The 13804-nt window shown below is 54.6% G+C and overlaps 5 protein-coding genes and 1 non-coding gene across 6 annotated transcripts; 4 read left to right on the top strand and 2 right to left on the bottom strand.

The window, feature by feature from the left end:
• Window positions 1-589: 589 nt before the first annotated feature.
• N656DRAFT_843436 (FAD linked oxidase-like protein) lies at window positions 590-5184 on the top strand. Its single transcript, XM_064819089.1, has 7 exons — window positions 590-1021; window positions 1126-1463; window positions 3675-3736; window positions 3854-3944; window positions 4010-4346; window positions 4422-4627; window positions 4712-5184. The coding sequence occupies exons 1-7, from the start codon at window positions 774-776 to the stop codon at window positions 4984-4986; spliced, it is 1557 nt and encodes a 518-aa protein (XP_064672286.1). The 5' UTR covers window positions 590-773; the 3' UTR covers window positions 4987-5184.
• Window positions 5185-5323: 139 nt separating this feature from the next.
• N656DRAFT_796346 (GMC oxidoreductase) lies at window positions 5324-7409 on the bottom strand (the record flags this gene model as incomplete). Its single annotated transcript, XM_064817514.1, has 3 exons — window positions 5324-6651; window positions 6713-6822; window positions 6889-7409. 3 exons carry the CDS (start codon window positions 7407-7409, stop codon window positions 5324-5326), a joined length of 1959 nt encoding a protein of 652 aa, XP_064672285.1.
• Window positions 7410-9396: 1987 nt separating this feature from the next.
• On the top strand, window positions 9397-9897 carry N656DRAFT_691281 (uncharacterized protein; the record flags this gene model as incomplete). The annotated part of the gene is made up of 2 exons (XM_064810655.1): window positions 9397-9660; window positions 9721-9897. Coding segments are annotated over 2 exons (441 nt in total), but the record flags the coding sequence as incomplete, so codon positions are not given.
• Window positions 9898-11467: 1570 nt separating this feature from the next.
• N656DRAFT_766877 (alpha/beta-hydrolase) lies at window positions 11468-12301 on the top strand (the record flags this gene model as incomplete). Its single annotated transcript, XM_064813515.1, has 1 exon — window positions 11468-12301. The coding sequence occupies one exon, from the start codon at window positions 11468-11470 to the stop codon at window positions 12299-12301; it is 834 nt and encodes a 277-aa protein (XP_064672283.1).
• A 557-nt stretch (window positions 12302-12858) lies between these two features.
• On the bottom strand, window positions 12859-13725 carry N656DRAFT_776889 (uncharacterized protein). The gene is made up of 2 exons (XM_064814730.1): window positions 13172-13725; window positions 12859-13094 (listed from the first exon to the last, which is right to left on the bottom strand). Exons 1-2 carry the CDS (start codon window positions 13284-13286, stop codon window positions 12952-12954), a joined length of 258 nt encoding a protein of 85 aa, XP_064672282.1. The 5' UTR covers window positions 13287-13725; the 3' UTR covers window positions 12859-12951.
• Window positions 13637-13746, top strand: N656DRAFT_t42. Its single transcript has one exon. It is a non-coding gene; the product is annotated as a tRNA-Met (tRNA).
• Window positions 13747-13804: the final 58 nt, after the last annotated feature.

Genomic DNA, 13804 nt, shown 5'->3' with positions numbered 1-13804 from the left:
TAATGTTGTCGTGAAGTTCAATTTGGCTAGTGCCGGACTATAGTGTCATGAGACAGAACATGCGGACAGAGACCCCCCCTTCCTCTGCTAGGTATAACTGAGACCGTGAACCGGCAACGGCGTTAGAGGAATCCCGGTAGTCCGCGGACATAAACCAACAAAGGAGAGAGGTAAAATGGAGGTCCGGAAATCCAGTTGTTGCTAAGTTGTTGAATCCTTACCCATTATGAGAACGTGATTGAACGGTTATAACACTACTACATTGGTAAGTGCTTACTCCAAGCGTATATCACCAACAACCTTTTATGCTGACACGCGTCTATCTGCTCTGGGAAGGTGTTTAGAAGCTGGCACTTCCGGTTTGAACCCAGATACCCACTCCCCTGTGCATACAACTTGACGTTGGTACTTTAATTTGGGGGCCAGCGGTAGTAAGCACAGCATATATGTAACCGATCTACGTTGCCGCTCAATAGTCGGGTACTACTTGGTAGTACTGTAACCGCCTCCACGTCGGAGCACCTCCTTCACCGTGACCGTGTTGTTGTCGGTGAAATTAGCGCCCGTAAAATCCGCCTACCGACCTGCCAACAGCTTTTTAGCAGGTTCACTCAAGTATAAAAACAAGATGCTGCTGCTCCTTGTTCTGGTGGCTGTCGTTGTGACTTTCAACAGTAATATCATCGCACCCACTTACACGAATATCAAGGTGTTGCCGGCTCTACTAATACCAATTCTCTGCCAGCTTTCTTGCACTCACACCACAATCAGCCATGACCAAAATGAACCTGCACGACTTCGTTGACTCGCTGAAGCTGCCAGACCACAAGGCAAGTCAACTCAGGGCCTCACTCGAGAAGGATCATGAAGTTATCTCCTTTTTGGCGTCCCGCGAGGCCACTTCATCAACCGAGAGCAGCAGCGCCCTCATCTCACCGGCCTGCCTTACCCTGCGAATTGCTCTCGAGCCTGAGGAGGTCATCACCGGAGATGACTTGACGCAAGTTATCAACAGTTCCTGGTATGAATCTCCGTTCAACCTTTCTTTAGCAAAGTCACCTTTGGGTTTCCAGTGCTGGGCTTGAGACATGGACTTACACCAGTCGCTACCCGCTATTTCGACAGGCCGGCAACTACTTGGGCAACACCAGCGTGCGTCGTGCTTCCCAACTCTGCAAAGGACGTGTCCATCACACTCAAGATCATCAAGTTCTTTTGTGTCAAGTTTTCGGTCCGTAGCGGAGGCCACTCGCCGAACCCGGGCTGGTCCAGTGTTGCGGCGCCGGGCATCCTCATCGACCTCCAGCGGCTCAATCACATCAACGTCAGCAGCGATGCTACTACGGTTACCGTTGGAGCCGGGCAGAAGTGGGGGAATGTGATTGAGGCTTTGGATGCTCATAAAGTCACCGTCATTGGCGCCAGATCGCCGGGGGTTGGGGTCGGGGGTCTCATTCTTGGAGGTCAGTGGATACCGTAGCGGGAAAATGTAGGGTGTGGCATTCAATGTTGTCTATGGCAATGGCGGGCATTCGATGCCAAGTCAACATTCAATGCCACATCAACATTCAATGCCAGGCCCCCGCTAGTGGCTTTCAGTGGGCCACCACTATAAGCCGACGATTACCATCACGACTTGCAACTTCCTTCCCTCGCGATTGATAACCTCAAGGAAAGAACAGGATCCCAACTTGAATGAACGAGCGAATGGCCAAGTAGTCAATTATTAAGTAACAAATCCGCTTGTTAATTCTTACCTTCTTCTGTTCGATCTATAGTTTGGTTGGTCTAGAATTTGGGCATTTAATTGCAAAGTCGGCAATTGAGTGCCTAGCTCTTTTACCTCTTTTTTACCCTACCTTGTACTCCCTAGAGGATTGTGACGAATCTCGGTCCCCTACCACTGAAAGGGACTCCTCAAACTGAAGGTTGACTTAGACGGGGTGAGGTTCGGTAGAGCCAAAGGGTCTACAACAAGTGCACAAGCAAGTGTTCACACAGTAGTAAAGACAACTGCTTGCATTGCTTACTGGAGAACCTCTGGCAGGTCCTCCAAGGGAATAGCTAGCTATCTAATATACTAATGATTGTCTTTGAGGATCACTCCTTGCTCCAGTGATCTCTGTGCTGGCTCACCTGGCTCACTTCGTGATCCCAGTGATCCTTGTGCTGGCTCACCTGGCTCACTTCGTGATCCCAGTGATCCTTATGTTGGCTCACTCTCCTTCCCTAGTGATCCATTCTGATTGGTTAGTTGAGTGATTGGCTGCCGCGGCTCCCCGCGCTGCGGCTGTGACCATGCCTGGCCGCCAGTAAGGTCTGTTCGTGACAAGCGCGCTCCTCAGGCCCTAGCACGACACGTTCCTTGTAGGAGCTTTCCATATATTTGTATAGAAAGGTCTAGACCGGTGCTAGAAGGTTTGAGTTTGATGGATCCTAGGCGAAGTCCACCTAGAAGCGGTAGGAGTCGAAACTACCACAGCTTCACTTAGTTAGCATCAGTTTTAGGGCTCGATAGTAAGCTACATATATTCGGAGAGCGCTATACCTGTTCATTGCAGCTTCTTTCTTCCTAGTAAGTTCATAGAAACTTCAAGGAATGATGGAAATTAGCAATACATCAGCACATTTGTCCCAGGCTTTATATCGAGATTTGTTTGGGTTAAAGAAGCCTGGAAAGGAGGGGAAGAAGACATACTCGGTCCAGGCTATCCATATTCTATCGCGCTACGCCTTTGTGCCCGGAGCAACGAAGGGCTTCCCATTACCCTCCTCCTCGATAGCACTAACCGTGTAAGCCTGGAGGAGCGTATTGACCCTTTCCTGGTCCACCCCGGAGAAGCGCGACTGTCGTTGTACCGTCATGGTGAGTTGAGAATTGCGTTAGGAGTAGGAAGAACGACGAGAAGGTGAGGAGGAAGGGAGTTCAGGGGTTTGGAGGGAGAGGAGGGAGGCCACGACAGCATGAGCGAGCCAAGGCCAGCAAGGCCAGCAAGGCCAGCGCCGAGGCTCGAGGGTCGGGCGCAGTTGGTTCGCGTCCACGAACCGGGAACGGGATCCTGGCGCCAAAAATGCACCGCCATCGCGAATGCGCGGGGTGCGAGCTGAAAGACCTAATGGGGTGTGAATGAAGTAAAATGGGCGACGCCTTCCGGCCTCCGTCGCCGGCGCCGTTTGCAGCCGTTACGGAGCTGGTCCCACTCCGGGAACGGGAACATGTCCTTGGCCGGCAAAACTTCGGGCAAGGATCTGGTTCGTGCTTGCTGAGTCATCAATTGCAGTTGTGCGAAAGGCAAGGTTTTGCTTCTTTTTTGCCCTGCCTTGTACTCCCTGGAGGATCTGGCTATAAGAGCTTCAATTGTACTGTTGCGGTGGTTGTAGTAGTCGTAGTTGCACGTATGGGGGTCACGTAACCTGGTGGGTGGTGGGTCCAGTCCGACTAGTTAGATCAATTGCTCTGGCCAATCCGACTAATCAGGGCCTAGTATGGTCGTGGTATTCAATGTTGTAGTGGCATTGAATGTTGTAGTGGCATGCAACACTTTTGGGGCATTCAATGTTAGGCCCTGGCATTCAATGCCCCCCCCTATAGACTCCCGCTGTGGTAGGGGGCCGTGGGCGTTGATCTCTCTCAAGAAAGATGTGGTTTGTCTGACTGACTGATCCGCGTCCAGGGGGTTACTTCCATTTCTCGCCAGAGTTTGGCCTGGCTTGTGACGATGTCAAGACATTTGAGGTATGTACAGTACAGTACATGTGTTTATTTACTTTCCCCCTATTCTATGTGCTCCGTCGAAAGCGTCCCGTAACCAATCCTCTCATGATTCCTGACGGGACTATTCCTCCTATTCAGGTGGTTCTCGCCAACGGGTCCGTCGTCCAAGCGTCGGCAACCAACAACCCGGGTTTGTTCTGGGCACTGAAAGGCGGCGGCTCCAACTTTGGTACGGATCCCCTTCCGCATTCCCCTAATCGAAACCCCGCAGAATGGCTCATCTTTCTAACCCAGGAATTGTAACCTCGTTTGAGCTCTACACTGTCCCTGTTCACGAGGTGTGGGTTGAGGGCCTCGCCTTCTCCCCTGCGCAGGTACTCGCCGTGTTCGATGCCTACGCCGCTTTCCAGAAAAGCCCGACGCCAGACTTAAAGGCTACCGTCAGTGTAGTAGTCTCGCTCGATATTGTCCTGGTGGCGTTGCTCTACTCGGCCTCCGCCTCAAGCAGGCCCGCAGCGTTTGCCCCTTTTGAGAACCTATCGCCGCTTACCGTTGTCGTGCCGCCAACGAATACTACCGTCTGGCAGTTCATGCAGATAGCCTCTGCGACGCAGGCCACTGATGCTACGCGGTGAGCTGATTCTTGGTCTTCTTCTCCGCCGTCAACTTCTGCAGCGTGATTAACGTAACATCGGTTGCATACTAGCCATGACTACCGCGCGGCCTCATCCAAGATCAATGCCAAGCTCTACACGGATGTATACAACAGCTGGGTCCAGCAGGCGACCCAGGTGAGGGCAGCCACGGGTGCGAACCAGACCTTTACGATCCAGACCTTCTCAGGAAATCTGGTTCAGCAGGGCATTAACAAGGGCGGGAACCCGCCCGGCATGCCTCTTGAGGACTTTCAATGTGGGTGGTGATCAGCCTCTCCTTCCTCTTCGTATCTTCGTTACTTCGTATAAGTGCTTAACGAACCCTTTGTACTTACTTTAGGCTGGACGACCCTCGTCGACTGGACCAATGCCGCCGACGACGATGCAGCTCGCAGCGTGAGTATAGAAACGGAGAAGACCTGGAACAAGCTGAGCCGGGAGCGGGGTTTCGCGGTCGACTTCCTCTACATGAACGACGCATCGCGCGAACAGAACCCGCTCGCTTCCTACGGAGCCGCCAACATTGCGAAACTCAAGTCCATTGCTGCCAAGTATGACCCTACCCGGGTGTTCCAGACATTGCAGAATGACGGCTTCCTCCTGCGGGATGTGTGAGACGGCACTTATTCCGTGTGACATGCGGAGGGTTGCCGGTAGGGCTGAACCGAGGGGTTGAGGGGTGCTTAGGTGGCCGGCCAGCGGGTGATAGGAGCCGTCCCGCATCTTGTTCCATTTGTACCAGGTAAATACCTAGATGTGAAAGCAGACCATGACTTGGGCCTGGATTACGAGCGGCAGTACTGCCCATCAAGGTGTCGTTGAAGAGTGAGAGACAATGGATCGAGTGTATAACAACAAGGCGCTACTTCCGAGTAGTGTGCGATGCTTTTCAGCATTCATTTTTGTTCTGCGCGTCGAAGAGGACATCCTGCCCAGTAGCACCACATAGCCTTTAGTCCTCCCCCCTATTTGCATCACCCAAAACATCCTCCGAAGCCTTCTCACTAATCAAGAAAGTCGCCAGCACCGGAAACGCCCCCGGTACTCTAGGAAAGGCACTCCCATCCACGACCCTCAAACCCCTGACCCCTCTCACCCGGAACTTACTATCCAACACGGCCATCGGATCCCCATCCTTACCAATCGCACACGTGCTCGTAGCATGATGCCCAAACGCCTGCTGCCTCACCCAGTTCTTATCCGTCTCCCGACAGGCACCGCCCAAGGGACCAGAGCAGGGCGGTTCCCGTGTATCCATGGGCCCCACGGGCGCCGCGACACGGCCATACACCCCTCTCGCCCACTCGGCAGCGTCCGCCAGGGCCTCCACATCCGCCTCCCCTCCGGCGCCATGCAGCACCTCAAAGTTGATGACGGGCGTGTCCCTGGGGTCCGCGCTGCGGAGCTTGACCGTCCCCGCGGCGCTCTGCACGTTCATCTTGACCAGCGACATGCCAAACGTGCCCGGCGGGTCCGGAGGCATGTTGGAGACGGCATCGCCGGGCCAGAAGCCGCGGAACGCGCCGTTGGCGAGCGAAAAGACCAGGACGTCCACCTCCCCGTTGGTCGAGTGGTTCGTGCGCAGCAAGAAGGCGTTCGTGTTCGGCCCGGCGCGCGTGTAGGGCCCCTCTCCGCGGCGCCAAGCGTCTACGCACGGGTCAGGCACGTCCGGCGGGAAGCCGTACGTGCAAGTCGGATCGCCGGGCAACGGTGCAGTGACGAACGCGTCGGTGCCGTTGGGTGACAGCCCCACGATGGGCAGCTCCGGGTTGTCCTGCAGGTTGCTGCCCACGCCGGGCAGGTCGCTGACCACAGGGATATTGTGCTGCTGGAGATGGGCCCGCGGGCCGATGCCGCTGAGAAGGAGCAGCTGCGGCGTGTTGAACACGCCCGCAGAGAGTATCACCTCGCGCCGGGCCCGTGCGGTGCGCAGGGTCCCCGTGGAGGAGGGGTCATTGCGCGGATCGGCGCGGTAGACTGCTTGGCCTTCCAGGTACTCAATGCCGATGGCCTTGGGCTTGCGGCCTCCGCGGGGAGGCTTGTCGAATAGCACGCGCGTGGCGAGGCTGTGGGTTTTGAGAGTGAGAGGGTAGCGGGGCCGGCCGCTGGGCGTCTTGGCTCCGAGTGTCGAGAGGACGAGGTTGCGGGCGCTGAACCGGCCCCAGGTTTCGTTGCCGTGGAAGGGCAGGCCGAAGAGTCCTTGCGTAGTGTCGCGACTGGGGCTGGCGTTGTTCAAGTCTCGGGCCACCATGGCGACGGCGTCGGCAGGGTTATCACCCACTGCCGAGATCATAGATTTGAAAACTTCCAACGGTGCCAGGAGCACGTGCATAGACGTCACCATCATTGCTAACGATATCTAGGTATCCATCAAAGCCATGCCCAGGGGTTCCTTGGGAAAGGTAGTGGTTGTTTTCTATCCGCTGGAAGATGCGTCGCAAGGCATCGGCACTGGTTATCGACCACGTTAATGCTCGTCACCCCCGGTTTTCTGTGCTGGCAAGACCAGAAACTTACTTCCAGCTTCCGTCGCCGGTCAACTGTCCAATATGGTCCCAATCTCGGCGGCTAGGCAGGACGGCACCGCCCGCATTGATGACCGAAGAGCCGCCTAAGGTGGCGCCTCGGGGATAATAGACTCCGAGCGGAGTGGCATCGGTAGGGGCAGCACTGCCGTTCCCAACCCACAGAGAGCTATCGGCCCTGCGCCAAGTGAGGTGGTTGTTTTTCAGTTGCTGAGCGTCATCCGAATACTGGCGCACAAAGAAGTCCCAGCGATTGGCAACTGTGGCCCTGCCAATGGAGAGGATGCTAGTCGAGATGTCGGCGCTTTGGTCGTCTCCAGCCTCCAGAAGAAGAACAGAGTAGCCGGCTCTGGCAAGATTGGTCGCAAGGGGAGCGCCCCCAGGCCCACTCCCTACAACTATGTAGTCGTAAACATCGCTCTCGTTGCCACCGCCATTTTCTGAAGTGGCAAAGGCATGGTTTGCAAGAAGCGAAAGGCAAAGCCCGAGATGGTAGCAGAGTCTGGCTGCCATGATGAACTATGAGAGCGGGAAAGTCCAGTCGTGAGGGGTTTGCTGACAGCGGTCCAACGCTTTCTCGACATCCACTTATACAAAATCTTTGAAGGCCTTGGCGTTGTGCCATTATGAGTGATAGCCCAGGATTATAGCTGGGAACAACGTTAGTTACACCCAAACCAGGCCAATATCTGCAGCTCGACCAACACGATGCAACGCAGTGAAGCGTATCCCGGGTTACCAGGTGCCAACAGCGGCGATTTAGCCAGACGTCCAAGCCTTAAACGACGTACCCTTGCCGGCTTTTGTACTTGTGCATTAGCCATTTTGCAGGGATAACCCGAGGCTTGGGGGTGGTAAGCCGAGCCGACCCAAGTGAGCATCCGGCAGATCCATCCGCTTATGCGTGCGGCGATGGAAGCTGGGTGCTCTGATTGAAATCATCCCATCTCCCTGGGCCGCCTTTCAAGTTCATCTAAGCTCCTCACATCCCCAAAGGGAGCAATTGAGGCTAGAGCAGTGCCGGCAGTGGCGCTCGTCATTCTCTCGGACATTTGGAGCGACAAAGTCTCATTTGCGACCAAATACTCCGTATTTCGAGGCGCTCACGCTTTTTCGCGCCTAAAGGAAATTGGGTTGTCGATAATCAAGAATGCCTGCCGTCGTCGCTTCAATCCCCGTGCTGGTAGGGTGCGACTTTTCATCGCAGTGGGCGGAGGCGCGTAACGGGGCCCATATAGGCCACGAGCTGCACTGTCAAACAAATGCCTGGCGACATGGGCAGCGACCGGATACACGCAATCGGCCACAGCAAGAAGGAAGAGGGTGGCCCGGGTCTGGCGGCAGTGTCGTCGGCACCTCGGGCCAGCTGCGGACGTAAGGCTAACCTCTCCAGACCCTTCGGGGGCGTAAGATTCCGGAAAAGGAGCCCTATGCACTCCAGGCGATCCGCTGCGGTCCGCTTGCCGACCCCATTCCCAAAGCTTCTTAGCTCCAGGTATGTTCTTGGTGTCCCCTCTAACGACTGAAGGGGTGATTGTGACGAGACATCGCTGCTGAGTGCTGACTGTCAGGGGAAAAGCACCTTTCAGAAGCGTGCTGACATATCTTACCGAGGATAACGCTCAATTGCCCAGGCCAGGCGCAGCGATGAAACGTGATAATCCAACGATGCCTTGACTTCCACCCTCGGTTTTTGAGAATCGAAGATGGCCTGCCTGACCAACTTGAAGATGCAGAACAATAGCCCTCTGCTGCACCTATGTAAGGAGTACGGATGTCCATCTCTTGAGATCCTCCGAACTCCGGCGGCCCGAGAGTCCCATTCCTGTTGGCCACAGGAGAGCGAAAGCAGTTCCAGTTTTGTCTGTCAAGCCAGGACGCGCAACCGGATTTGGAGCTTGGAAGTTGGTGTCTCGATTCCAGATCTCGCAGGAAACCCCCAGTCATTAGTAATGCTGAGGCATCACACAGTTAGCCCCGATATAGAAGGAAGAAATCTGGACCTCCGTTTGTCGATGCAACCCCAAAGCTTGGTTGTTCACTCACCTTTCCCAGTCACAAAATCACGCGGGGTATTCAATTTGCGATGCGTCTCGGCGCATTCCTCGATTCGATCGGTTAAGTCAACGAACCTACCTTCCGCAACAACCTAATTTGTACGACTGTGCGTTAGTCCCTCGGAAGGGTCATGTCCACGGTCGAACAGAGATTGGTATCGGGAACTTTTAGCTGCCAGTTGGGAAGGCGATGGCTGTCATATCCCACATTCGGTCTTGCAAAGCAACTTGTAAGCCGGGTTCTGTCTCCCCATAATCCCCCGGAGACACATGACCCCTAGACACCGGCGACAGATATATTGTCCGTCTCTCGCCTTGTCTGGGATTCAAGTTCTCGCTTCTCTTGTCAGTCACATCTTATTCCATAGTGCACTGTCGCGATGTATCTTTCCGCCCTAGTAGGACTCTTCTCCATACCCGCCCTGGTTGCGGGAGCAGCCATCCCCGTACCTTCCAAGAGCTTCTCCGGGAAAGGCCAGCTCCGCACACGCTGGAACGAAGGCGACTATGCCGACCTGGGCTGTCTGACAGACCACGGTCGATGGACCTCGGACGAGTCGCTCTGCGGCACTTTCACAGCGAACCAATATACCACCGGCACGTACGCACAGGTTGCCTTCACCCTCACCAGCGCATCAGGCCCTTGCAACATGCTGGGCGGTCGACTGGACTGTGAGCCAGGGAACGAGCCGTACAAATATTTCGGGGTGCGTCGATCCATATGTCCCAGCTCAAGGCGATGGCTGACTAACGGACAACGACTGTAGATCTGGCAGTTCAGAAACTCCATACCCGGGGTAGACTGCTTCCGCTATGCCCAGTACGGACTCATGGCCACGTGGGGGAAGAGCCCTCCTACCCCGGAAGACCCGCCACAGGACCTTCATCTGACTTCGTACGCCGAACCGGGCAAGAGGGTGTGGCTGACTTGGAAGCCGTTGGAGGATGCTTAAGGCGTCGGGCATTTTTGCATTGGTCGCATGCCGCCAGGTTTTTTGTTTAATCGCCGGGAGCTCTAGTCGAGGTTGAGGGCCGAGTCCCCATGGCCTAATAGATCTTTAGTAGGAAACTTGAATTCAATAATGTGAATCCAATCCTCCGGCGTTAGCTGCCGCCAATCATCATGGAAGGATGAGCTCCTGGGCGCTCGATCCCTCTGACTGTGATTAAGTATCGCCGCTTTCTTGGCACTTGGCACACACGCCGCTGAATGGAGCCAATTTGCAGGTATTTCAACTCGGTAGAAACATGCTCCCGGGTCAATAGTCAGACAGCTTTCGCGGTAGGCGGTCATGTCCCAGTAACGCACTCCGAGATTATGTTGGGAAACCTGCGAGTACCAGCTGGCAGTGATATTTGCAGTTGGAGAGATGTGACTTCCTCTTCCCAAATTCTCTGAGAAATGCGCACGCGCCATGAAGAGGCCCGTGCATGTTTGCAAGAATTGCAGACGCGCACTGACCACCTGCAAGAGGCCCGTGCGTGTCTGCAAATCAGCAAACGCGCACGATCCACCAGCAAGTAGGTACCTATATAATCATTGCTCCCCTCCCCAAGAATTCCTCCTCTTCTCTTCTTTTCTCTTCATACTTACCTTGGTTGACTGCGGGGAGATCAAGAAAACCCTGCCGTATGGCGGAGAGCCTGCATTGCACATCGTGGTGCTTTCTGTCATGAATTGTCCTTCGGGGCCGTTCCGGCCGCAATTTTTGCTGTTCAAAACCATCTTTTTCACTGTGAACGTCGCCTTATGCGGCGTCATGGGGAAGAAGTCATGAGTTCAAGTTGGCAACGGGCATGAAGGTTCAGAGAATGCTATGTATTTGCCCACGAAGACAATGTGTACTTGCTAGCTGGCAGTATCTGCCAAAGGGTTCAAACTGGAATTCAAATCGGCGTTCGGTCTGACGCGTGCCAGGTCTCACTGGCTCATGAGCTCAAACGCGTCCTGTCAAGTTTCGACCCCGCTGTGTCCAACCCCACCATGATCAAAGTGATGTAGCGAAACGGTTTGATACACGATCTGACGATCAAGAAGCACAGCAGATTCTGCCCTTCTATCCGTACACTCGCCAGACATTAACCAGCAGCTCTCGTCCTTGGCTTCCTCTACCCTCACATCACAGTAAACAATATTTAGTCTTCCGAGGTAACCCGAGAACGGCCTGCGACCGCGGCATCGCCAAAGCCACAATCGGCTATGCAGTCTGACCGAGCCACGACCACCGAAACCTCTACTTGAACACTCCGTACTTAAAGTTTCTCCAATATACGGGTCGGGATTCGGTTTGGAAGGATACCGACAGCATTAGTCATGCTGAAGATCGGCCCCCATGCTCGGAGATAGTCGTCGTTAACAGACCAGCATCATCTGAATCACCTCCTACCTGAAGGCTCCTGCCACCTCCAGTGGATGTAACCGCAACTTCAGAGACTACTGTAGCTTACGACTACGAGACATTCCTACACCTTGCTCCCTCCAAACATACCACTAGCAAAGAACCGATATCAGCCATGGCCACCAACCCCATCCAGCCCTGCTGCTTGCGCGCCTTCCCCTGGGACGGCACCCCGACGGGAAGCGAGACGACGCTCGCGGGGGTCAGCAACCCAGTCTACATGGCCTACCCGCCGGGTTTCCCGGCGGCCACCGCTTCGTCTTCGCCGTCCCGCGCGGCCATCTTGATCGTCCACGACCTCTTTGGATGGCGGTACCCGAACGTGCGGCTGCTGGCTGACGCGTACGCAGCCGAGGTCGGCGCGACCGTCTACGTGCCCGATTTTTTCGGCGGCGAGTCGCTCCCCGCCGAGCTGATCGAGGCCGGCAAATGGGCCGAGCTCGACCTGCCGTCTTTTACCAAACGCAACAGCCGCGCGGTGCGCGACCCGGAGATTGTGGCCTGCGCCAGGGCGATCCGGGCGGTGGGGCATGAGCGGGTCGGCGCCGCGGGGTTCTGCTACGGCGGGTGGGCGGTCATGCGGCTTGCGTCCGGTGAGTTCGTGGAGGAGGAGAAGGGAGGCGAAGATAGTCACGGGCGGAAGAGGGGACTGGTTGACTGCGTTACGGCGGGACATCCGACGTGGTTGACTAAGGAGGATATTGACAAGGTCGAGGTGCCGGTGCAGATGCTGGCTCCTGAGATCGATAACCAGTACACGCAGGAGCTGAAGCTGCATACGTTTACAGAGCTGCAGAAGAAGGGGGTGCCGTTTGATTACCAGCACTTCCCGGGGGTGGAGCATGGGTGTTTTGTCAGGGGCAACCGGGACAGGAAGGGGGAGAGGGAGGCCATGGCGAGAGCAAAGGATTCGGCGGTTGCGTGGTTTAAGCAGTGGCTTCAAGACTGAGATGGAGTGCTCCAGGAAGCACTTGTGCAGCTTCGTTCCGGGACACCGGACGAATTGGGTCACCGAATTACACAACCCGAAGGATATCATACTGGGGACGCAGGACGGAGCTGGAGCACATGGATTAGACTAGCGAGGGAGTGAAGCGGGAAAGGGTATATAGTCAAGGTCTAGCGCAAGATAAAGCAAGTTAGACTCACCACAGGGCGTGGTCCTGTGGCCAAGTGGATATCCAGCTAACTATGAAATCGTTCTGCACGGTTTCGTAGGGCGGGAGGTCATCGGTTCGAGTTCTGTTTCGAGGTTCTTTCTACAGTTGAATTCTTCAAGCTGCAACTTGAAGAATCCTGGAAGGAAGGCGCGCCTCTTGAACAGTTCTAAGAATGATGGCTTTCCCGCCCGAGCTTTATGCCGCTTTCTTTTTGCCCCATTGTCCTAGGGAGTTTCTTATCAATATAACTTGGATATTGATCAAAGGATTACAATATGGTTGGGGAAGATTGGTATTAACGGTCAACACTTAATGAAAGAGATTTCAATGCTTGTATGCTCAATTCATCCTAGATCATGATAGTATACGAATCCTAAAGTAGAACATTAACACCAAGCTTCCAAACACCATCTCCCGAGTCCCGACCAACAGTTGACAATCAGCCCGCAGCAGCCCTGCTCCCATACAACTCTTCGGCTGCGCTCTTGCTGATTGGTTTATTCCGATGCGCCTCGAGAGTATCCCTTCCTCCAAGGCACTCTAGCTCTTCTTTGCTATGGTCCTTGGACTTGTCGCTGGTATCTTTATGGCATCTTCAGTTAGCTGTCTACGACTCTACGCATCCTCCATAAGCACATAGTTTCATTTGATGGACTCACTTGGGTTGGAGAGGTTTGCCAGGTGGCCGCGGATTTCGTTGGTGATTTCCTCCTTGCCCTCCCTCAGTTCTTTCATATCGTTTGACATGGCTGATTTTGCGCCTGCAGAATCCATGATGGATGGGCTCGCGGTGTAGTTGCTACCGTGTGGTGTAGATATCGATAAGCGTAGATCTCGTGTAAGTATTGTTCAGTTGAGAGTTGCCTATTTGGGAGAATGCGACGTTTGTGATCGACAGTATTTGTGATGGATCCAGCGAAAATCTGGCCTGGCCCTCAGATTTCAGATGAATTTACCTACGCTGCTACGGCATGTCCGATGGCGTCTCTGGCTTTGTCTCCAAAGAATGTTGGTGTCCGCTGTCTTGAAGGTCTTGGTGGCAATGATGTCGTCATAGCTCATAAGCTTGGCGCGGGCATGCAGCCTCCCTAAGTACCGGCAAATGTGCGAAATCGTCATCCAGAGGGAGCTTGGCTCAGTTGGAAGAGCGCAGGTCTCATACTTAGAATGTGTGATCTGGTTGTCAAACACCAGAGTAATCCTGAGGTCGTGAGTTCGAGCCTCACAGTTCCCATCTGTTTTGCCGCTTATTGGCCCACCTTTTTGACGACAGGACGACAACACAGCAAAGT

The sequence above is a fragment of the Canariomyces notabilis genome (genome assembly GCF_033297395.1).
Source record: "Canariomyces notabilis strain CBS 508.74 unplaced genomic scaffold N656scaffold_5, whole genome shotgun sequence".
In the NCBI taxonomy this organism is placed as follows: domain Eukaryota; kingdom Fungi; phylum Ascomycota; class Sordariomycetes; order Sordariales; family Chaetomiaceae; genus Canariomyces; species Canariomyces notabilis.
The sequence above is the reverse complement of the archived record's forward strand: the minus strand, read 5'-3'. Positions and strand labels throughout refer to the sequence as shown.